This window comes from Ranitomeya imitator, chromosome 6 (assembly GCF_032444005.1).
Source record: "Ranitomeya imitator isolate aRanImi1 chromosome 6, aRanImi1.pri, whole genome shotgun sequence".
Taxonomy (NCBI): domain Eukaryota; kingdom Metazoa; phylum Chordata; class Amphibia; order Anura; family Dendrobatidae; genus Ranitomeya; species Ranitomeya imitator.
This window is the reverse complement of record NC_091287.1, coordinates 212,240,634-212,266,151: the sequence shown is the minus strand read 5'-3', so window position 1 is coordinate 212,266,151 and position 25,518 is coordinate 212,240,634. Positions and strand designations below refer to the sequence as shown.

The following is a 25,518-nucleotide window of genomic DNA, read 5'->3' as shown; positions in this document are numbered from 1 at the left end:
ACGGATCCCGCTGATTCTGAGATTGTTTTTTCGTGACATATTGTACTTCATGTTAGTGGTAACATTTCTTCGATATTACTTGCGATTATTTATGAAAAAAACGGAAATATGGCAAAGATTTTTTAAATTTTGCAATTTTCAAACTTTGTATTTTTATGCCCTTAAATCAGAGAGATATGTCACGAAAAATAGTTAATAAATACATTTCCCACATGTCTACTTTACATCAGCACAATTTTGGAAACAAATTTTTTTTTTGTTAGGGAGTTATAAGGTTAAAAGTTGACCAGCAATTTCTCATTTTTACAACACCATTTTTTTTTTTAGGGACCACATCACATTTGAAGTCATTTTGAGGGGTCTATATGATCGAAAATAACGAAGTGTGACACCATTCTAAAAACTACACCCCTCAAGGTTCTCAAAACCACATTCAAGAAGTTTATTAACCCTTTACGTGCTTCACAGGAACTGAAACAATGTGGAAGGAAAAAATGAACATTTAACTTTTTTTTGCAAACATTTTAATTCATAACCATTTTTTTTTTAATTTTCACAAGGGTAAAAACAGAAATTTAACCATAAATTTTGTTATGCAATTTCTCCTGAATACGCCAATACCCCATATGTGGGGGTAAACCACTATTTGGGCGCACCGCAGAACTTGGAAGTGAAGGAGCGCCGTTTGACTTTTTCAATGCAGAATTGGCTGGAATTGAGATCGGACGCCATGTCACGTTTAGAGAGCCCCTGATGTGCCTAAACAGTGGAAACCCCCCACAAGTGACACCATTTTGGAAACTAGACCCCTTAAGGAACTTATCTAGATGTGTGGTGAGCACTTTGAACCCCCAAGAGCTTCACAGAAGTTTATAACGTAGAGCTGTGAAAATAAAAAAATCGCATTTGTGAACACAAAAATGATCTTTTCGCCCACAAATTCTTATTTTCACAAGGGTAACAGGAGAAATTAGACGACAAAAGTTGTTGTGCGATTTCTCCTGAATACGTCGATACCCCATATGTGAGGGTAAACCACTGTTTGGGCGCACCGCAGAGTTTGGAAGAGAAGGAGTGCCGTTTTACTTTTTCAATGTAGAATTGGCTGGAATTGAGATTGGACGCCATGTCGCGTTTTTCCACAAAAAAGATTTTGTAGCCCCCAAGTTTTTATTTTCACAAGGGTAACAGGAGAAATTGGACCCCAGAAGTTGTTGTCCAATTTATCCCGAGTACGCTGATGCCTCATACGTGGGGGTAACCCACTGTTTGGGCGCACGGCAGAGCTCAGAAGGGAGGGAGCACCATTTGACTTTTTGAGAGCAAAATTGGCTGTCGTGTTTGGAGACCCTTTGATGTACCTAAATAGTGGAAACCCCCAATTCTAGCTTCAACCCTAACCCCAACACACCCCTAACCCTAATCCCAACCCGATCCATAATCCTAATCACTAACCCTAACGATAATCACAACCCTTACCCCAAAACAACCCTAATGTCAACCCTAACCATAACCCTAATCAAAACCCTAAATCCAACACACCCCTAATCCTAATCTCAACCCTAACCTCAAACCTAACCCTAATCCCAATACACCCCTAATCACAACCCTAACCTTAACCCTAATCCCTAACCTAACCCTAATCCCAAGCGTAACCATAATGCCAACCCTAACCCTAATACCAACCCTAATCCAAACCCTAACCCTAATCCCAACTCTAACCCTAACTTTAGCCGCAACCCTAGCCCTAACTTTAGCCCCAACCCTAGCCCTTGCCCTAACTTTAGCTCCAACCCTAACCCTAGCCCTAACTTTAGCCCCAACCCTAAGGCTACTTTCACACTTGCTGAATGATTTACAGCTACTAGCCAGGCTGAGTACATGTGGGCTTAATTTTCAACACTGCATAGCACCTGTAAACGCAGCTTTGTACTTTTGTAATATTTGATCTTTAAGGTGTTTTCAATAATTAATGTCTTGCTTAACCACATATTAACAATCTTAGCATTACACACTTTTGCCTACTCCAACAACACCTCTTCACTGCTGTTCCCGATCTTTGCAGATGGAATGCAGTGGTCACGGACAATACAGAGCCACTAAGCCAAGTGTTCGGCTGCAGTGGTAAAGTGCGTGGAGAGGTGATGCTATGGAAGGTGAAAATGCCAAGTTTATTATTTCTAATGTCAGCAAGTCAATGGCCATTAAAACATTTATAAGTGGAAAATAAAGAACATATAAAAATCAAAACAAAACATGGGATTTTTTTGTACAAACCATTTACTATGGTGTCATTTCTTCCTGCCCGCAAAAGTTAGAGCTTGTTCACACAGTTTTAGCTACTTTTTCTGTGTGGGAGAAAAACGCAGCGCTTAGGCTACGTTCACATTTGCGTTGTGCGCTGTTGCGTCGGCGACGCAACGCACACAAAGACGCATGCTAAAACGCATAGTTTTGCGACGCATGCGTCCTTTTTTGCCGAATTTTGGACACGAAAAAATGCATCTTGCTGCGTCCTCTGCGCCCTAACGCTTGCGGCAAAAAAAACGCATGCATCGCAAAACGCATGCAAACGCATGTCCATGCGCCCCCATGTTAAATATAGGGGCACATGGCGCACACGTCGCCGCGGCTGCACCCGACGCAGCCCGGCAGAACGCAAATGTGAACGTAACCTTAAAGTAGTAGCAAAATAAACATACATTTTTAAAACATCATTCACATGGTGCGATTTTTTTTTACTTTTTCTTTTACTTTTTTTTCAACCAAAGCATGTCAATTCTTCAGTTTTTTGTTGCATTTTTTAATTGAATAAAAGAATGCATAAACAACACCAAATTGTGCTATTTACACGGCATTTTTCCTTCAAACATTTTTTTATGTGGAAAAAACAGCTGCAGACAATTACTGTCTGAACATACTTGTATATTGGAATACACTGTATTTAGAGTCTGTCTTCTAAGAGAAAAGGAAATAAATGACAACCACTTCACCCTGTATCACTTATAGAGAAAGGCAGGGCAGGAAGAAGATAACATGTTTTACAATAGGCTTACAACATAAAATGTAGGATTAATAAATACAATTTACAAAGCATTTTAACTATTTTCAGACTCCGGTGACTGCAGAAATTCATAGGGGTCTGGAATGTCTTGCTGTTCTCCAATGCTGAGACGAGAAGGGCTGCCTAAAGTTGAAAAAAAAACAATACATTTAAAATAAATCCATACAGCAGGTTACATATAAGAATGCCCCTTCCCAATATTCTTTCATTGCCGACATGTCTATGCTTCTACAGATGACACCATGCCTGCATCAAAGATACAGTTGAAATCAGAAGTTTACATACACTATATAAAAAGACACTCATGTTTTTTTTCAATATCTGTCACGAAATCAGAATACACCTTTACAGTTTTCGCTAAATTAGGATTAACATAATTATTAATATTTGCCAAATGCCAGAATAATGAAAGAGAGAACGTTTTAAGACATTTTTATTGCTTACTGCAAAGTCAAAAGTTTACATACACTAAGATTACTATGCTTTAAACAATTTAGGACTGCCCATATGATGATGTCATGTGTTTGGAAGCTTCTGATAGGTATCTTAACAACATCTTAGTTAATTAGAGACACACCTGTTGATGTATTTTAATGCACACCTGAAAACACACTGCTTCTTTGTGTAGCATTATTTGAAAGTCTAAAGAAATCAGCAAAAATATCAAAAAGAGAATTGTGGACTTGCACAAGTCTGGCTCATCCTTGGGTACAATTTCAAGATACCTGAAGGTGCCTCATTCTTCTGTACAAATAATTAGGCTGGGTTCACACTGCGTTAATAGCAGCCCGTTCAACACATATGTGAACGGGCTGCTATTAACGCAAGTGCCGGTATTGGCACCACGCTAGGGCAGATGGAGCTAGCAGATGCTCTATCTGCGCTAGCGGTGACGGACCCGGAAACGCTGCAGCCCACGTCTCGGGGTCCGTCACTCAATGACGGCACATCGCTAGCGCACGGCACACCGCTAGCGCACGCCCAATCTGGCGCAATCAAGATTACTGGTATCCCCTCTGCTCTGATCTTCTTGATGACTCTCGGCAGTAAAGGAAGCGGGGGAAATGTGTACGGAAGGTGGAACCGATGCCACGAGTGAACGAGTGCATCTACCCCGATGGCTGCCGGATCGTGGGACCGAGCTATGAAGTTGGGAACCTTGGAATTTAGCCGTGAGGCCATCAGATCTATGTCCAGGGTTCCCCAACGACAGCAGATCTGGTGGAAGATCTCCGGATGGAGAGACCACTCTCCAGAGTCGAGACTCTGACGGCTGAGGAAGTCTGCTTCCCAATTTTCCACTCCCGGGATGTGAACTGCTGAGATCATTGAGCGGTTTTCCCCGGCCCAGCGGAGGATGTGGCCTACCTCGGTCATGGCTGCCTTGCTGCATGTTTCCCCCTGCCGGATGATGTATGCCACTGCTGTGGCATTGTCGAACTGAATCCTGATGGGACGACCCGCCAGGAAGGGATGGAATTGGAGAAGAGCCAACATGATTGCCCGTATTTCCAGGATGTTGATGGGCAGGCATGCTTCCTGAAGAGACCAGCTGCCCTGAGCAGTGTGATGGTGGAACACAGCACCACAGCCCAGAATACTGGCATCTGTTGTCACAACTAGCCAGTGTACTGGGAGAAAAGACTTCCCCTGATTCAGGGAGGACTTCAAAGTCCACCACCTGACAGACTGACTCGCTGGGGAAGGAGGAAACGACGATCGAGAGAGGACGGGTTCCTTTCCCACACAGCCAGGAGATGTGGAACTCGCCTTTCTCCATGGAGGCGATGACAGAACGAAGCGATTCCATCCGGAACCGTCACACCCTGACAAACTTGATCAGCAGTTTTAGGTCCAGTATGGGCCGTACTGTACTGTCCTTCTTTGGAACAATGAACAGGTTTGAATAAAAACCTTGAAACCGTTCACTTTGAGGAACCGGGAAAATAACCTCGCCTTCTTTTAGAGAGCTTATGGCCTGGAAGAACTGTGATGCCTTTGCCCTGGGAGGAGAAGCCGGGAAAAAGCGATTTGGTGGAAGAGAGGAAAATTCTATCTTGTATCCGGAAGACACTAGGTCGCGGACCCATTCGTTGTGAACGACCGAGAGCCACGCGTCGCTGAAGGAAAGCAGGCGGCCGCCTACTTTGAGGGTGTCCTGCGGATACCGCAGGGAGTCATTGTGTGGGAGACCTCCCCGGTCTGGACCCTGACTGCCTCTCCAAGAGGGGGAAGGTTTGTAAAGGTACCTTCACACTAAACGACGCTGCAGTGATCCAGACAACGATCCGGATCGCTGCAGCGTCGCTGTTTTGTCGCTGGAGAGCTGTCACACAGACCGCTCTCCAGCGACCAATGATGCCGGTAACCAGGGTAAACATCGGGTTACTAAGCGCAGGGCCGCGCTTAGTAACCCGATGTTTACCCTGGTTACCATCCTAAAAGTAAAAAAAACAAACGCTACATACTTACCTACCGCTGTCTGTCCTCGGCGCTCTGCTTCTCTGCTCTAGCTGTGAGCGCCGGGCAGCCGGAAAGCAGAGCGGTGACGTCACCGCCTCGGCCCCCGCAGTGTACTCATGGTAGATGCGGAGGGCCGGTGCTCAATTCACCGTCGCCATAGTCAGGGAGGGGGTGGAGAGCTTCTGCCGCCATGCGTCATCCGCTATCTCAGTGGTGATGCAGAGGGGGGCTGCACGGACACCATTCATAATATGTCTGGCTATTCACGCCTGCGCCGGAGCCGCAGCGTGAAGACAAGAGGATGTCATCCTATGAAGATGGGAGGCCCTGGACTGGACCGCGATGCCCATCGGATAGGACCACCCACCCAGGTGAGCATAATCTAACCTTTTTCTCATCTTTCAGGATACAGAATGCTGTAGATAAGCCCCTGATGATGGTGGGCTTAGCTCATCTTCGATTTTGGGGGTGACAGATTCATTTTAACCCCTTCCCGACCTTTGACGCCAAGTAGGCGTCATGAAAGTCGGTGCCATTCCGACCCATGACGCCTATGTGGCGTCATGGAAAGATCGCGTCCCTGCAGGCCGGGTGAAAGGGTTAACTCCCATTTCACCCGATCTGCAGGGACAGGGGGAGTGGTAGTTTAGCCCAGGGGGGGTGGCTTCACCCCCTCGTGGCTACGATCGCTCTGATTGGCTGTTGAAAGTGAAACTGCCAATCAGAGCGATTTGTAATATTTCACCTATTATAACTGGTGAAATATTACAATCCAGCCATGGCCGATGCTGAAATATCATCGGCCATGGCTGGAAATACTAATGTGCCCCCACCCCACCCCACCGATCGCCCCCCCAGCCCCCCGATCTGGCCGGTACACTGCTCCGGCTCCCCTCCGTCCAGTGCTCCGCTCCCCCCCCCGTGCTCTTGTCCGCTCCCCCCGTGCTCCAATCACCCCCCCCCCGTGCTCCGATCACCCCCCCTGCACTCCGATCCACCCCCCCCGGTGCTCCGTTCCACCCCCCGGTGCTCCGTTCCAGCCCCCCCGTGCTCCGTTCCACGCCCCCCGTTCTCCGTTCCACCCCTCCCGCTCTCCGATTCCCCCCCCGTGGTCCCCCCCACCCCATCATACTTACCGATCCAGCCGGGGTCCCGTCCGTCTTCTCCCTGGGCGCCGCCATCTTCCAAAATGGCGGGCGCATGCGCAGTGCGCCCGCCGAATCTGCCGGCCGGCAGATTCGTTCCAAAGTGCATTTTGATCACTGAGATATAATCTATCTCAGTGATCAAAATAAAAAAAATAATAAATGACCCCCCCCCTTTGTCACCCCCATAGGTAGGGACAATAAAAAAAATAAAGAAATTTTTTTTTTTTCCACTAATGTTAGAATAGGGTTAGGGTTAGGGGTAGGGTTAGGGGTAGGGTTAGGGTTAGGGCTAGGGTTAGGGGTAGGGTTAGGGCTAGGGTTAGGGCTTCGGTATGTGCACACGTATTCTGTTCCTCTGCGGATTTTTCCGCTGCGGATTTGATAAATCCGCAGTGCTAAACCGCTGCGGATTTACCGCGTTTTTTTCTGCGCATTTCACTGCGGTTTTACAACTGCGATTTTCTATTGGAGCAGTTGTAAAACTGCTGCGGAATCCGCACAAAGAAGTGACATGCTGCGGAATGTAAACCGCTGCATTTCCGTGCAGTTTTTCCGCAGCATGGGCACAGCGATTTTTGTTTCCCGTAGGTTTACATTGAACTGTAAACTCATGGGAAACTGCTGCGGATCCGCAGCGTTTTCCGCAGCGTGTGCACATACCTATAGAATTAGGCCATGTGCACACGGTGCGGATTTGGCTGCGGATCCGCAGCAGTGTTCCATCAGGTTTACAGTACCATGTAAACATATGAAAAACCAAATCCGCTGTGCCCATGGTGCGGAAAATACCGCGCGGAAACGCTGCGTTGTATTTTCCGCAGCATGTCAATTCTTTGTGCGGATTCCGCAGCGTTTTACACCTGTTCCTCAATAGGAATCCGCAGGTGAAATCCGCACAAAAAACACTGGAAATCCGTGGAAAATCCGCAGGTAAAACGCAGTGCCTTTTACCCGTGGATTTTTCAAAAATGGTGCGGAAATATCTCACACGAATCCGCAACGTGGGCACATAGCCTTAGGGTTAGGGTTGGAATTAGGGTTGTGGTTAGGGTTAGGGGTGTGTTGGGGTTAGGGTTGTGGTTAGGGGTGTGTTGCGGTTAGGGTTGTGATTAGGGTTATGGCTACAGTTGGGATTAGAGTTAGGGGTGTGTTGGGGTTAGTGTTGGAGGTAGAATTGAGGGGTTACCACTGTTTAGGCACATCAGGGGTCTCCAAACGCAACATGGTGCCACCATTGATTCCAGCCAATCTCGTATTCAAAAAGTCAAATGGTGCTCCCTCACTTCCGAGCCCTGACGTGTGCCCAAACAGTGGTTTACCCCCACATATGGGGTACCAGCATACTCAGGACAAACTGCGCAACAATTACTGGGGTCCAATTTCTCCTGTTACCCTTGTGAATCTAAAAAAATGCTTGCTAAAACATAATTTTTGAGGAAAGAAAAATGATTTTTTATTTTCACGGCTCTGCGTTGTAAACGTCTGTGAAGCACTTGAGGGTTCAAAGTGCTCACCACATATCTAGATAAGTTCCTTGGGGGGTCTAGTTTCTAAAATGGGGTCACTTGTGGGGGTTTCTACTGTTCAGGCACACCAGGGGCTCTGCAAACGCAACGTGACACCCGCAGACCATTCCATCAAAGTCTGCATTTCAAAAGTCACTACTTCCCTTCTGAGCCCCGACGTGTGCCCAAACAGTGGTTTACCCCCACTCATGGGGTATCAGCGTACTCAGGAGAAACTGGACAACAACTTTTGGGGTCCAATTTCTCCTGTAACCCTTAGGAAAATAAAAAATTCTGGGCTAAATAATTATTTTTGAGGAAAGAAAACGTATTTATTATTTTCACGGCTCTGCATTATAAACTTCTATGAAGCACTTGGGGGTTCAAAGTGCTCACCACACATCTAGATAAGTTCCTTTCGGGGTCTAGTTTCCAAAATGGGGTCACTTGTGGGGGGTTTCTACTGTTTAGGCACATCAGGGGCTCTGCAAACGCAACGTGACGCCCGCAGAGCATTCCATCAAAGTCTGCATTTCAAAACGTCACTACTTCAATTCCAAGCCCCTGCATGTGCCCAAACAGTAGTTTACCCCCACATATGGGGTATCACCGTACTCAGGAGAAACTGGACAACAAATATTGGGGTCAAATTTCTCCTGTTACCCTTGGGAAAATAAAAAATTCTGGGCTAAATAATTATTTTTGAGGAAAGAAAACGTATTTATTATTATCACGGCTCTGCATTATAAACTTCTATGAAGCGCTTGGGGGTTCAAAGTGCTCACCACACATCTAGATAAGTTCCTTTCGGGGTCTAGTTTCCAAAATGGGGTCACTTGTGGGGGGTTTCTACTGTTAAGCCACATCAGGGGCTCTGCAAACGCAACGTGACGCCCACAGAGCATTCCATCAAAGTCTGCATTTCAAAACGTCACTACTTCACTTCCGAGCCTCGGCATGTGCCCAAACAGTGGTTTACCCCCACATATGGGGTATCAGCGTACTCAGGAGAAACTGGACAACAACTTTTGGGGTCCAATTTCTTCTGTAACCCTTGGGAAAATAAAAAATTCTGGGCTAAATAATTATTTTTGAGGAAAGAAAACGTATTTATTATTTTCACGGCTCTGCATTATAAACTTCTATGAAGCACTTGGGGGTTCAAAGTGCTCACCACACATCTAGATAAGTTCCTTTGGGGGTCTAGTTTCCAAAATGGGGTCACTTGTGGGGGGGTTTCTACTGTTAAGCCACATCAGGGGCTCTGCAAACGCAACGTGACGCCCACAGAGCATTCCATCAAAGTCTGCATTTCAAAACGTCACTACTTCACTTCCGAGCCCCGGCATGTGCCCAAACAGTGATTTACCCCCACATATGGGGTATCAGCGTACTCAGGAGAAACTGGACAACAACTTTTGGGGTCAAATTTCTCCTGTTACCCTTGGGAAAATAAAAAATTGCAGGCTAAAAGATCATTTTTGAGAAAATAATTTTTTTTTTTTATTTTCATGGCTCTGCGTTATAAACTTCTGTGAAGCACTTGGGGGTTCAAAGTCCTCACCACACATCTAGATTAGTTCCTTTGGGGGTCTAGTTTCCAAAATGGTGTCATTTCTGGGGGATCTCCAATGTTTAAGCACACAGGGGCTCTCCAAACGTGACATGGTGTCCGCTAATGATTGGAGCTAATTTTCCATTTAAAAAGCCAAATGGCGTGCCATCCCTTCCGAGCCCTGCCGTGCGCCCAAACAGTGGTTTACCCCCACATATGGGGTATCAGCGTACTCAGGACAAACTGGACAACAATATTTGGGGTCCAATTTCTCCTATTATCCTTGGCAAAATAGGAAATTCCAGGCTAAAAAAATCATTTTTGAGGAAAGAAAAATTATTTTTTATTTTCATGGCTCTGCGTTATAAACTTCTGTGAAGCACCTGGGGGTTTAAAGTGCTCAATATGCATCTAGATAAGTTCTTTGGGGGGGTCTAGTTTCCAAAATGGGGTCACTTGTGGGGGAGCTCCAATGTTTAGGCACACAGGGGCTCTCCAAATGCGACATGGTGTCCGCTAACAATTGGAGCTAATTTTCCATTCAAAAAGTCAAATGGCGCGCCTTCCCTTCCGAGCCCTGCCGTGTGCCCAAACAGTGGTTTACCCCCACATATGAGGTATCGGCGTACTCGGGAGAAATTGCCCAACAAATTTTATGATCCATTTTATCCTACTGCCCATGTGAAAATGAAAAAATTGAGGCGAAAAGAATTTTTTTGTGAAAAAAAAAGTACTTTTTCATTTTTACAGATCAATTTGTGAAGCACCTGAGGGTTTAAAGTGCTCACTAGGCATCTAAATAAGTTCCTTGGGGGGTCTAGTTTCCAAAATGGGGTCACTTGTGGGGGAGCGCCAATGTTTAGGCACACAGGAGCTATCCAAACGCGACATGGTGTCCGCTAACGATGGAAATAATTTTTCATTCAAAAAGTCAAATGGCGCTCCTTCCCTTCCGAGCCTTACCATGTGCCCAAACAGTGGTTTACCCCCACATATGAGGTATTGGTGTACTCAGGAGAAATTGCCCAACACATTTTAGGATCCATTTTATCCTGTTGCCCATGTGAAAATGAAAAAATTGAGGCTAAAAGAATTTTTTTGTGAAAAAAAAGTACTTTTTCATTTTTACGGATCAATTTGTGAAGCACCTGGGGGTTCAAAGTGCTCACTATGCATCTAGATAAGTTCCTTGGGGCGTCTAGTTTCCAAAATGCGGTCACTTGTGGGGGAGCTCCAATTTTTAGGCACACGGGGGCTCTCCAAACGTGACATGGTGTCCGCTAAAGAGTGGAGCCAATTTTTGATTCAAAAAGTCAAATGGCGCTCCTTCCCTTCCAAGCCCTGCCGTGCGCCCAAACAGTGGTTTACCCCCACATATGAGGTATCAGCGTACTCAGGACAAATTGGACAACAACTTTCGTGGTTCAGTTTCTCCTTTTACCATTGGGAAAATAAAAAAATTGTTGCTAAAAGATAATTTTTGTGACTAAAAAGTTAAATGTTCATTTTTTCCTTCCATGTTGCTTCTGCTGCTGTGAAGCACCTGAAGGGTTAATAAACTTCTTGAATGTGGTTTTGAGTACCTTGAGGGGTGCAGAATGGTGTTACTTTTGGGTATTTTCAGCCATATAGACCCCTCAAACTGACTTCAAATGTGAGGTGGTCCCTAAAAAAAATGGTTTTGTAAATTTCGTTGTAAAAATGACAAATCGCTGGTCAAATTTTAACCCTTATAACTTCCTAACAAAAAAAAATTTTGTTTCCAAAATTGTGCTGATGTAAAGTAAACATGTGGGAAATGTTATTTATTAACTATTTTGTGTCACATATCTCTCTGGTTTAACAGAATAAAAATTCAAAATGTGAAAATTGCGAAATTTTCAAAATTTTCGCCAAATTTCCGTTTTTATCACAAATAAACGCAGAATTTATTGACCTAAATTTACCACTAACATGAAGCCCAATATGTCACGAAAAAACAATCTCAGAACCGCTAGGATCCGTTGAAGCGTTCCTGAGTTATTACCTCATAAAGGGACACTGGTCAGAATTGCAAAAAATGGCAAGGTCTTTAAGGTCAAAATAGGCTGGGTCATGAAGGGGTTAAAAAAGGGTAAATCATCACGCAATGTTGCAAAAGATGTTGGTTGTTCACAGTCAGCTGTGTCTAAAATCTGGACCAAATACAGACAACATGGGAAGGTCGTTAAGTAGTGATGAGCGAATATACTCGGTACTCGAGATTTCCCGTGCACGCTCGGGTGTCCGAGTATTTGTAAGCACTCGGAGATTTAGTTTTCAGCGCCGCAGCTGAATGATTTACATCTGTTAGCCAGCATAAGTACATGTGGGGGTTGCCTGGTTGCTAGGGAATCCCCACATGTAATCAAGCTGGCTAACAGATGTAAATCATTCAGCTGGGTTGAAAACTAAATCTCCGAGTACTTACAAATACTCGGGAGGACACCCGAGCGTGCTCCGGAAATCTCAAGTACCTAGTATATTCACTCATCACTATTAAGGGCAAACATACTGGTAGACCAAGGAAGACATCAAAGCGTCAAGACTGGAAACTTCAAGCAATATGTCTCCAAAACCGGAAATGCACAACAAAACAAATGAGGAACGAATGGGTGGAAACTGGAGTCAACATCTGTGACCGAACTGTAAGAAACTGCCTAAAGGAAATGGGTTTTACATACAGAAAAGCTAAACGAACGCCATCATTAACACCTAAACAGAAAAAAAACAAGGTTACAATTGGCTAAGGAAAAGCAATCGTGGACTGTGGATGACTGGATGAAAGTCATATTCAGTGATGAATCACGAATATGCATTGGGCAAGGTGATGATGCTGGAACTTTTGTTTGGTGCCGGTCCAATGAGATTTATAAAGATGACTGCCTGAAGAGAACATCCAAATTTCCACAGTCATTCATGATATGGGGCTGCATGTCAGGTAAAGGCACTGGGGAGATGGCTGTCATTACATCTTCAATAAATGCACAAGTTTATGTTGATATTTTGGACACTTTTCTTATCCCATCAATTGAAAGGATGTTCGGGGATGATGAAATCATTTTTCAAGATGAAAATGCATCCTGCCATAGAGCAAAAGTTGTGAAAACATTCCTTGAAAAAAAGACACACAAGGTCAAATGTCATGGCCTTCAAATAGTCCGGATCTCAATCCAACTGAAAATCTTTTGTGGAAGTTGAAGAAAATGGTCCATCACAAGGCTCCAACCTTGCAAAGCTGCTCTGGCAACAGCAATCAGAGAAAGTTGGAGCCAGATTGATGAAGAGCACTGTTTGACACTCATTAAGTCCATGCCTCAGAGACTGCAAGCTGTTATAAAGCCAGATGTGGTGCAGCAAAATACTAGTGATGTTTTGGAGTGTTTTTTTGTTTGTTTTTCATGATTGCATAATTTTTTCCTCAGAATTGAGTGATTCCACAATGTTTCCCCTATGCTTGGTTAAAAAAGTAACCATTACTGACTACCACATTTTTTGTTATTGATTTCTTTTAGTGTTTCTTATAGTCAGAAAGTTGCCATTTGAAATGACTTTAGTTTTGTGCCAAGTCTGTGATCTGCTTTTTTTCTACAAAGTTAAACAACTGAACGAACATCCTCCAAGGTCGGTGATTCCATAATTTTTGCCAGGGGTTGCAATTATGGTAATCCTAACTGACCTAATACGGGAAAGGTATATTCTGATTTCATGTCAGATATTGAGAAAAACATGCATATGTGTCTTTTTATATAGTGTATGTAAACTTCTGGTTTCAAATATATAAGGGATTAAGCCCCCATATCACTCCTCTCTGCAAACCGGGCAGTAGGTGAAATGTGACCTGCAATAATAATCGAAATGTAAGCAAAGCATAAGGGATTCTAGAATGGCTGCGTCCATGGCAAAAGGGAACCCAACACACCACAAATTTGCTTTTCAACAGCACATTTTTATTTCCCAGAGGGATTGTTTGATATAATATTCTGCCCCTTGTGTACAATTGTAATTATTGCAGACTCGTGTATTGTTACCAGATGTTGTCTTCTCAAACTCTGATGACAATTTTGAAAACTTCGGAATTTTAAAGCTTTTAATTTTATGACCTTAAAGGGAACCTGTCAGCAGGATTGGGCACAGCAAACTACACAGTGTCACATCAGTGCCGTTATACTGAATAAAATGATAACTTGGTTGATTAAATCTGTCTTGCGGTTGTTTAATCTTCATGTTCAATATTGTGTTAATGATATTCTCATGCCCTAAGGCGGGGCTGGTGTATGTGGTGCTCTGATGAGATATTAATAATGCAGACTGCTGACAGGTCACTGATCTGCCCCCTAGTTTGCATAATGAATACCTGTACATATTGAAGAAGAAGAAAAAAAAAAACGCTTCTGCAGGCAGGTGCTGGCCGTGGAGATTGCCGAGAGCTGCTACTGCGCAGGTGGCGCCATCTTGGAGGAGGAATTTTTTTCTTCTCCAGCAAGATGGCGCCGTCGGTGCAATAGTAGCTATCGGATCTCTATCTACACAGATAGCTGATACTACGCAGGCGCGGCGGGCGTCATTTTCAAATTGATTTTTTTTTTACTTGCTCAATAACATCAAGAATAGTTAACTGGACACTAAACATGCGATTATGCTGCAGCGCAGGGGCCGCGGCCGACACATTCATTATGCAAACTAGGGGGCAGGTCAGTGAGGGATCAGTGACCTATCAGAAGCCATACACATGAATACCTAATCAGAGCACCACATGAAGACCCCTCCCCACAGGCTGCCTCAGAGCACGAGCATATCATGAACTAAAAACTGAAAATAAAGATTAAAAAACAACCACAAGACGGATTTCATCAACCAAGGCATCATTTTAATTATAACAGCTCAGACCCGACACTGTCTAGGTTACTGTGCACAATATTGCCGACCGCTTCCCTTTAAAACAGATGGGCATACAACTAAATTAATTAATAAATAACATTCACCACATGAAGGGTTAAGTGTAAATCTGCATTTTTTTTTTCGTTTTTCCAACAAAATCTACAACAGCCATTTAATTTTAGGTATCACACCATATTTGAAGTGACTTTGAGGGGCCTAGGAGACAGAAAATACCCAAAAGTGGCACCATTTAAAAGCTGCACCCCTTAAAGTGCTCAAAACCACATTCAAGAAGTATGTTAACCCTTTAGGTGCTTAAAGGGAACCTGTCACCTGAATTTGGCCTTGCGCAGGCGTGTACTACAGAGGACATAGAATGATCTTCAATCCAATATTGCAGCCAGCATGCAGCCAGCGGGTAAGGAAAGGGTGAATCAAACACCCGAAAACTCCACCTATATGACTGAAAACCGGTCCCGCCAAATTCAGGTGACAGGTTCCCTTTTATAGGAAATAAAGCAATGTGGAAGAAATAAAGGAATATTTAAATTTTTCTAAGAAAAATGTTACTTTAGCAGCACAATTTTCATTTTCACAAGGGTAACAGAAGGAACCCTTGCACCACAAAATTTGTTGTGCAATTTCCTCCGAACAACCATTATGTCATATGTGGTGGAAAATGCACAGCAGAGCTAGAAAAGGAAGGATCCCCATTTGTGCGAAATTGTCTGGAATAGATTAGAGAGCCCTTGATGTGCTTAAACAGCGGAAACCTCCTGAAAAGTGACCCCATTTTGGAAACCACACCTCTCAAGGAATTTATCTAGTGGTATGGTGATTACCTTGAACCCCAAGGTGCTTCACAGAATTTTACAACATTGAGCGGTGAAAATAAAAAAAATACATTTTACTCGGTAGTGAAGGCGTGCTATTTGAATTTTGGAGTCCAATTTTGTCAGGAATAGATTGCGGATGCCATGTCACATTTGAAAAGCTCATGACATGCCAAAACAGCAGAAACCCCCTACAAATGACCAAATTTTGGAAATTACACCTCTGGAGGAATTTATCTAGTGGTGTAGAGAGCATTTTTAATCTTCAGGTGATTCACAGAATTGCATAACATTCGGCTGAGTAAATGAAAAATTACCATTTTTTCCCACTAAAACGTTGCTTTGGGCTCAAGTTTTTAATTTTTAAAAGGGATAATATGAGAAAGTGAATTTTTGTGCATTTTCTCCTGAGTATGCCAATACCCCACATGTGGTCAAAAACTACCATACTTTTGAGGCACAGTGTTAATCTCTGAAGTGAAGAGGCCCATATTGGAGTTCAGATGTTGATGGAATGGTTGGAGGGTGTCATGTCAAACTGGCAGAGCCCCTGAAGTGCTCGAACAGCAGAAACTCCCCATAAGTGACCACACTTTAAATCTCTCAATGAATTCAGGGGTGCAGTGAGCATGTTGACACCACATGCTCCTCACACAATTTTATACCGTTTGGCGGTATTACATACCTGGTAATGTGTTTTTTCATGAGACATAACGGCACCATGAGAGAGGGGATCCGCCCTTCAAGGACAGGAAACCTTCAAGATAAAAGGGTCGGCTCCTCTCTCCACATCAGTTGTTTTACAGAGTACGAGAGGAACTCCGCCGGTTAGTGTACACATAAATAATACATCCTATACGGTTCTATTCACAGACACCCGAGGGAGTGTACAATACAAATAATGCACCCAACTAAAGACGTGATCAAAAGGGTCGGAATATAAGGGTGCCGTCATGTCTCATGAAAAAACACATTACCAGGTATGTAATACCCATGTTTTTCCATCATACATGACGGCACCACGAGAGAGTTAGAGAGATTTGTATTCTCTTTTAGGGAGGGATCACTGCTTGTAACACTCTTCTCTCAAATGTGAGATCAGAGGTAGCAGATAGTTCTAGCCTATAATGCTTAAAAAATGTAGATGGAGAGGACCAAGTGGCCGCCTTACAGATTTGGTCGATGGTAGCATCTGCTCTCTCCGCCCACGACATCGCCATGGCCCTTGTGGAGTGGGCTTTCAGACCCTGTGGAACAACCCTGCCTGCACTACGATACACTAGAATAATGGCCTCTCTCACCCATCTAGCGATAGTTTGTTTTGAGGCTTTAAGGCCTTTCCTTGACCCCTGGAATGGAATAAATAAAGCCCTCTGTCTCCTCCAGGATTTTGCCATCTCTAAATACTGTAGGATACATCTCCTGACATCTAGGCAATGGAGTCTCTTCTCTTTCTTGTTACTAGGATTGGGACAGAAAGAGGGTAGGGTTATATCCTGAGCCCTATGGAATCTCGATACCACTTTGGGGAGATATGCCGGATCTAATTTTAATACAACCCTATCGTCCATAATTTGTGTGTAAAGAGGGTCAGCTGACAACGCGTGTAAATCCCCAACCCTACGGGCCGATGTAAGTGCCACTAACAAAGCGGTTTTTAATGTTAGTACTTTATCTGAAGTTGTATTTAACGGCTCAAAGGGGCTTTCTGTCAAAGCTGTCAATACTAAATTTAGATCCCATGGTGGAGGAGTAGGGGATGGAACAGAGTCAGCTCTACTGCAGGCTCGGATAAACCTCACCACCCACCTATTGCTTTCCAGGTCACAGTTGAATAAGGTTGCTAAAGCTGAAATGTGTACTTTGAAGGTACTAACAGTTAATCCCAGATCTAAGCCCTTTTGCAGGAACTCCAGTATTGCCACTATCGGAACCTCCCCTTCTCGTATTGGCCCTGAGCTGGACAGGAATTTCTTCTATATTCTCTCATGGATCTTGGTCGTTACTGGTTTTCTGCTACTGAGCAAGGTGGATATTAAACCAGCTGAGAACCCTTCTTTCTCTAAAAATGACCGTTCAAATACCAGGCTGTCAAATGTAGCCCAGAATTCTGCGGGTGGTTGAAGGAACCGTGTTAGAAGGTCCTGGTCCTCTGGGAGTACCCACGGGTCCATCACTGACATCACTCTCAGCCAGTAAAACCATGGTCTTTTCGGCCAGAAGGGAGCTATTATAATTACCCTGGCCTGGTAGTCTCTGATCTTCAGAACTGCTGGGATTAGACATATCGGTGGGAAGGCATAAAAGAGTCCTGACGTCCATTCTATGCTGAAGGCGTCTACTGCCAACGGTCTGTCTGCTGGGTTCAGGGAGCAGAACTTTTGAACTTTTTTGTTGGTTTTTGAGGCAAAGAGGTCTACACTGGGTCTTCCCCACATGTGCACTATCCGTTGAAAAATTGACTTTTTTAGGGACCATTCCCCTTGCCTTAAGTTGTTCCTGCTTAAAAAGTCTGCCTTTATATTGTCCACGCCTCAAATATGCAGGGCTGATAATGAGAGGAAATTCCTTTCGCCTAGAGTCATGAGTCTTTTGGTTATGTGCATCAGTGACCGAGAACGAGTGCCCCCCTGGTGGTTCACGTATATGACTGCTGTTTGGTTGTCCGATAGGACCCTCACATGATGCCTTGTCAAGTGTGGAAGTAACTTCCTTAGCGCCTTTTCGATTGCTAGGAGTTCCCACTCGTTTGAGGATAGATTTTTCTCCTCTTGAGCCCAGGGGTCTTGTACCCATAGTGTGTCTGAGTGAGCTCCCCACCCCCATGGACTGGCATCCGTTGTGATTACTTTGGAGGCTGTGTATGTCCAGGGAACTCCTCTCGGAGATGACTATCTGTAACCACAATCTGAGTGATTGGAGTACAGAGAGTAGGAGAATGAGCTTCTGCTCTAGCTGCCCCTGAAGTTCCAGGTCGTTCTGCAGCACACACCATTGCAGTTCTCTTGCATGGAACTGAGCCCATTTTACTGCTAGTATGCAGGAGGTTAGGGACCCTAACACTGACATGGCTCTTCTTAAAGTCATCTTTGGTTTTTTAATGTTGTCATAATCAATTGTTTGATTGTTTCCTCTGGGAGGCGACACTCCGGCGCCACGGAGTCTACCGTTATCCTTACTAAATTCTGGACCATTGCTGGCTCTAGTTTGGATTTCTTGAGGTTCAGTTGCCATCCTAGTGTCTGTAGAGTGTCCATCACTATTCTGACCTGCTCCTGACAGTGAGAAAAGTTTTTCCCCACTATCAGGAAGTCGTCTAAGTAGGGTATTATCAGAGTATCTTTTTCTCTGAGATGTGCTGTGAGCTCTGCAATCAGCTTTGTAAATACACGTGGGGCTGTTGGTATTCCAAAGGGCAGAGCCCTGTACTGAAAGTGACGCAACTGGGACCCCATCTGAACTGCCACTTTGAGAAACTGACGATCTTGTTGTCTGATTGGGACGTGATAGTAAGCGTCCTTTAGGTCTAGGACAGACATGTAACACTGAGGATATAGAAGTTTCACTGCTGATTTTATTGTTTCTATTTTGAAAGATGGAATTATTAGGTATTTGTTGAGGCCTTTTAAATTTATTATTGTCCTCCAAGAATTGTCCGTTTTTTTTATGAGAAAAAGGGGGGAATAAAATCCTTCCATCCTTTCCTCTATAGGAACTTCTTCCAAGACGTGCTTGTCTAGGAGTGATGTTACTTCCCCTTCCAGACTGTCTTGTTTCTCTTGGGAGGACTGTACCGGGGTCTGCATGTATCTTCTTGGAGGCCAGTGGTGGAATTTTAATTTTAGGCCTGATCCTATAATCTGTCGGATCCATACGCTGGAGGAGATCCTCTCCCAGGCTGGAAGGAAGTGAGAGAGCCTCCCTCCCACCTGAGAAGGACAGTCACTGGGAGGGTTTCTTGGTGTCCCTGGGGGACGTGCCAAAATAGAAACCTTTTCCTCCCCTGGATCGCTTGTCCAAGTTGCTCCTGTCTCGGTCTCTAAACTGCTGTGCTCCGAATTTTTGGCCTCTCTGAAAGGAGCGCCGAAAGGGCTGAAATGGCTGCTTTGGAAAATTCTTCTTTTTGTCACCGGCTTTATCCAACACCTCGTCTAATGCCGGACCAAACCGGAAGTTCCCCTCACATGGCAAAGAGCAAAGTTTCATCTTTGCCTGTGTATCTCCTGGCCAGCATTTAAGCCATACCGCACGGCATCCTGTGTTGGCTAAAGCTGCTGACTTTGCTGCCAGTCTAGCAGAGTCTGCTGACGCCTCAGCTAGAAACACTGCCACTGCTCTCATGGTTGGTATTGCCTCTAGGATAGTTTCTCTGGGAACTCTTTGTTCTACCTGTTCCTCCAGGTTGTCCATCCATATTTTTAGGGATCTGGCTACACAAGTGGCCGCAATAGCTGGCCTTAGTGCTCCTGCCGAGGCTTCCCATGCTGTCTTTAGGCAACTATCCGTCTTTCTATCCAGAGGTTCTTTTATTATTATTATTTATTGTTATAGCGCCATTTATTCCATGGTGCTTTACATGTGAGGAGGGGTATACATAATAAAAACAAGTACAATAATCTTAAACAATACAAGTCATAACTGGTACAGGAGGAGAGAGGACCCTGTCCGCGAGGGCTCACAATCTACAAGAGATGGGTGAGAATACAGTAGGTGAGGATAGAGCTGGTCATGCAGCGGTTTGGTCGATCGGTGGTTACTGCAGGTTGTAGGCTTGTCGGAAGAGGTGGGTTTTAGAGAACCTAAATCCTCGAATGGTAGGGAGGATTTCCTGGCAACTTTTGAAATTGCCACATCAATTTTTGGGGCTCTGTCGCAAGATGAGGACGCCTTCTCCTCCTCAAAAGGATATCTTCTCTTTAGGGAGGTGATTATTTGGGACCTTTTCTCCGGTTTTTGCCATTCCCTTTTAATCAGTTCTTGTAGCTGTTCATTAATAGGGAATGACTTCCGTTTTTTCTTTTGCAGACCACTGAACATAAGTTCTTGGGCTGTCATTTTTGCCTTCTCGTCTACCAGCCCCATGGTAGAGCGAACAGCTTTTGCGAGCTTATCCGTAGCCTCCGCTGGAAACGTATCTTCCTCCTCTGAGCTACTATCTGAGCAGCGGGCTGTATCTGAGTCCTCTTCTGCCTCCGAGTAATCCCTTTGGGATGCTACTGAGGGGCTGGATCTGTCCCTAGATCTGGTATCTGTGTCGGCTGTCTAACGCTTTTACAGACCTAGAGACCTCTGACTGGATTAGAGATATTAGGCTCTCCGCAAAGGAGGGTGTTTCCTCTGCCACTGTTTTGTTGACACACTCCTGACACAGTCTTTTACTCCAGGATGTTTTTAAAGGCTTTTTACACAAGGGACATTCCTTATTTTTAGTTTTTGCCTTATACTTTTTGGGGACCTCCTATACTCCACCCCCAAATGTATGTAAGAAAAGAGGGGAGAGTCGGAGATAAGAGAAGAGAACAGACATTAGCGTGCTGGACTTTCTCGAAGTTCACTCACTACTCGGACGCTTTCAAAGTACGGGTACCGGATCCGGAGGTTGACTGGTTTTCTCCGTGCTTCCCAATGAGACCAGGTACCCCTCCTTGGTAAGGCGATCCGTCCGTACGCTGTCTGAGCGGATTCTGCTGCTGCCATGGCGGATCTGGCTCTTCTCACTTGAGCGAGACCGCCTCTCCTGCACCTCTTGCTGTGGCAATAAATGTACCGGCGAAAAGCTCTCCATCTTACATACTACCACGTAAAAAGAGAAGTCACAATCAACCTGGCCTGGTTTAGTGACACAGGGCAGCACTTCTGGTTTGTTTAAAGGGAACCTGTAACCCCGTTTTTTGAGATTGAGCTATAAATACTGTTAAATAGGGCCTGCGCTGTGTGTTACTATAGTGTATGTAGTGTACCCTGATTCCCCATGTATGCTGAGAAATACATTACCAAAGTCGCCGTTTTCGCCTGTCAATCAGGCTGGTCTGGTCAGGTGGGCGTGTTCACAGCGCTCTTTTCTTCCCCAGCTTTCCGTTGGTAGCGTAGTGGTGTGCGCATGTCCAGAGTTCCGACTTCCCTGCGCCCACGTGAAGACACAGCGCGCGATCTGCGCTGTAATCCCTTGCATCGGTGGGGGCGGCCATCTTCCTGGGGCCGCGCGTGCGCAGATGGAGTGCTCTGCTGCACGGGGCTTCAGGAAAATGGCCGCGGGCAGCCGCGCGTGCGCATTAGAGATCGCGGCGGCCATTTTCCCAAAGCCGAGATGCAAACTCGGCTTTGGGAAAATGGCCGTTGCGATCTCTAATGCGCACGCGCGGCTGCCCGCGGCCATTTTCCTGAAGCCCCGTGCAGCAGAGCACTCCATCTGCGCACGCGCGGCCCCAGGAAGATGGCCGCCCCCACCGATGCAAGGGATTACAGCGCAGATCGCGCGCTGTGTCTTCACGTGGGCGCAGGGAAGTCGGAACTCTGGACATGCGCACACCACTACGCCACCAACGGAAAGCTGGGGAAGAAAAGAGCGCTGTGAACACGCCCACCTGACCAGACCAGCCTGATTGACAGGCGAAAACGGCGACTTTGGTAATGTATTTCTCAGCATACATGGGGAATCAGGGTACACTACATACACTATAGTAACACACAGCGCAGGCCCTATTTAACAGTATTTATAGCTCAATCTCAAAAAACGGGGTGACAGGTTCCCTTTAAATAGACTCACTTCCTCTTTTATTTTTGCATCACCTGGTTGATCCTGCCTTTACTGGCTGGTCAGGCCCCTGGTCTGTGCTATAACCAGGTGTATGTGCGCACCTGGCCTGCTAATTTTATTAATTACCTGGATGATCGTGCCTGCACCATTTTCGGTGCATGTAAATGCAATCAATCACCTGGTTGATCCTGCATCTGCCGGCCGCTAGCGCAATGCCTGTGCTGTATAATGAGGTCTAAGCGCGCCTCCGGCAACCACTTCCGGCGCGCGCTACTTAATCAACCATTCACCTGGTTGATCCTGCCTCTGCTCTGAGTGTCGCCGCTGGGTCCTGCGCGCGTACCCGGCACTTACTTCTGGCGTGTGCTGCTCTGCAGTCCTCCAGCGCCCATGAGCGCTCTACTTCCAGGCGCGCACCCAGCCCTTACTTCTGATGCGCGCCGAAGTTTCCAGTCCTCCTGCTCCAGTGTCCTGCACAAACGTTCCGAGTGCTGCCGCCCGGCGATGTGTGCACGCGTACTGCGCTCCTGGGAACATGGCGCCGGCCAGGCAGGAAACTCTGCAGTGTCCACGCCGTCGGACACCCCCAGATCCACAGTGCCTGCCAGACACCGCTCCATACCTCTCCGCTGTCTCAGGTACCGACCAGGGAGGAAGGAGGGAAGGGGGGGGATGGGGGAAAGGAGACCTGCTTTTTTAAAGCTCAACAGGGAGGCCCCCAAACCTCCGAGGAGACTTACCCATCTGGGCACCGATGTACCTTACGGGCTGCATGGCCACCTTTGCTCAACAGGGGGGGGGGGGCACCATGTAGTGACCCCCACGGACAGCAGGATTTTTAATCAACAGGGGGGGAAACGCTACCTGCGGCCCCCGAGGATAATCTTTACCAGGGCATTACCTCACGGGTTGTGGCCATGCTTCGCTCAAGGGGGCATAGAATACATGGCCCCCGAGGCGACTACCGGTACCTGGTGACGGGTGCAGCAGACTAGCGCCTGCCCAAATTCACCCGACCCAGGCATCCTCTTCTGTCTTCATCAGAAGTCTTCATCTTGAGGGTTCCCCGTCAAGGACAGGAAACCAACTGATGTGGAGAGAGGAGCCGCCAGTTTTATCTTGAAGGTTTCCTGTCCTTGAAGGGCAGATCCCCTCTCTCGTGGTGCCGTCATGTTTGATGGAAAAATAAGAATAATTATGTTTTCACCACTAAAATGTTTTTTTGGCCCCAAAATAATAATTTTTATAAGAACGAATAGGAAAAACGGACCTTTCAGTCTATTGTGCAATTTCTCCTGAGTGTGCCATGCCAATACTCTACATGGAATCGGGAACTACTTTTCAGGCACAGTGAAAAGCAGCTCCATATTATATTGCAGATTTTGCAATTATGGTTTATGGTTGCCAAGTCACATAGGCAGAGCCCATGAGGTACCAGGACAGCAGAACCCCCAAAACTGATCCCATTTTACAAACTATACCTCTCTCTCAATGAATTCATCTTCAGTGGGGGAAATAAGTATTTGATCCCTTGCAAATTTTGTAAGTTTGCCCACTGAAAAAGACATGAACAGTCTATAATTTTAAAGGTAGGTTAATTTTGACATTGAGAGATAGGATAAAAAATTAAATCCAGAAAATCACATTGTATAAATTATATACATTTATTTGCATTTTGCAGTGAGAAATAAGTATTTGATCCCCTACCAACCATTAACCTCTTTACCCCCAAGGGTGGTTTGCACGTTAATGACCGGGCCAAATTTTACAATTCTGACCACTGTCCCTTTATGAGGTTATAACTCTGGAACTCTTCAACAGATCCTAGTGATTCTGACACTGTTTTCTAGCGACATATTGTACTTCATGATAGTGGTCAAATTTCTTTGATATTACTTTCGTTAATTTGTGAAAAAAATGGAAATTTGTCGAAAGTTTAGAAAATTTCGTATTTTTCCAGCTTTGAATTTTCATGCCCTTAAATCACAGAGATATACGTCACACAAAATACTTAATAAGTAACATTTCCCACAGGTCTACTTTACATCAGCACAATTTTGGAACCAAAATTTTTTAGTTCAGGTTTTTTCGCAATAAAAACGCATTAAAACGCAGACATATGCATCCTAATCATTTAGAACGCATTCTGCAATTTTTGCGCACGATGCATTTTTTTCCGTGAAAAAAAAAAAACGTATGGCGGTAAAAAAAGCAGCATGTTCATAAATTTTGCGGTTTTTTTTTGCGTTTTTCCCGCTATTCTATGCATTGGAAAAAAAAAAAAAGCAAAAAAAAAAAAGCAAAAAACGCATAAAAACCGCAAAAAAAACCCAACAAAAAACGCATGTTGATTTCTGGCACAAATGTCCGGTTTTTGTCAGGAAACTTCTTCAAGGAATCCTGACATAACCTGAACGTGTGCACAAACCCTAAAAGTTGACCAGCGATTTCTCATTTTTTCAACACCATTTTTTTTTTAGGGACCACATCACATTTGAAGTCACTTTGAGGGGTCTATATGATAGAAAAAAACTAAAAGTGACACCATTCTAAAAACTGCTCCCCTCAAGGTGCTCAAAACCGAATTTAAGAAGTGTATTAACCCTTCAGGTGCTTCACAGGAATCTTTGGAATGTCTAAAAAAACAAACAAAAAAAACGAACATTTACATTTTTTTTCACAACAAAATTATTTCAGATCCAATCAGTTTTATTTTACCAAGGGTAGCAGAAGAAATTGGACCCCAAAAGTTTTTGTACAATTTGTCCTGAGTACGCTGATACCCCATATGTGGGTGTAAACTGTTTGGGTGCATGGCAGAGCTCGGAAGGGAAGGAGCACCGTTTGACTTTTCAATGCAAAATTGGCTGGAATTGAGAAAGGACGCCATGTCGTGTTTGGAGAGCCCCTGATGTGCCTTAACAGTAGAAACCCCCCACAAATGACCCGATATTGAAAACTAGAGCCCCCAAGGAACTTATCTAGATGTGTTGTGAGAACTTTGAACCCTCAAGTGTTTCAATAAAGTTTATAACGCAGAGCAGTAAAAATAAAAATTTGGGGGCTAAAAAATCATTTTTATGTGAAATGAATTATTTTTATTTTTACAAGGGTAACAGTAGAAGTTGGCAAAAGTTGTTGTACAATAAGTCCGAAGTACGCCGATACCCCATATGAGGGGGTAAACCACTGTTTGGGCGCATGGCAGAGCTCAGAAGGGAAGAAGCAACATTTTACTTTTTCAACGCAGAATTGGAAGGAATTGAGATCAGACATCAACATTGAGATTGCAGA

The 25,518-nt window shown here is 44.9% G+C and overlaps 1 protein-coding gene across 6 annotated transcripts in view; it reads right to left on the bottom strand.

The window, feature by feature from the left end:
- Positions 1-515: 515 nt before the first annotated feature.
- Positions 516-25,518, bottom strand: part of BRD9 (bromodomain containing 9) — a 243,300-nt gene continuing 218,297 nt past the window's right edge. For 3 of the 6 annotated variants that reach the window (XM_069730458.1, XM_069730456.1, XM_069730460.1), the window contains exon 16: positions 2,953-3,187. In XM_069730458.1, coding sequence (XP_069586559.1) covers positions 3,099-3,187 — 89 coding nt within the window. In that variant the 3' untranslated portion in view covers positions 2,953-3,098. Of the gene's footprint in view, positions 3,188-25,518 lie in introns of all 6 variants that reach the window. The other 3 variants (XM_069730455.1, XM_069730459.1, XM_069730457.1) reach the window with 3 other exon arrangements.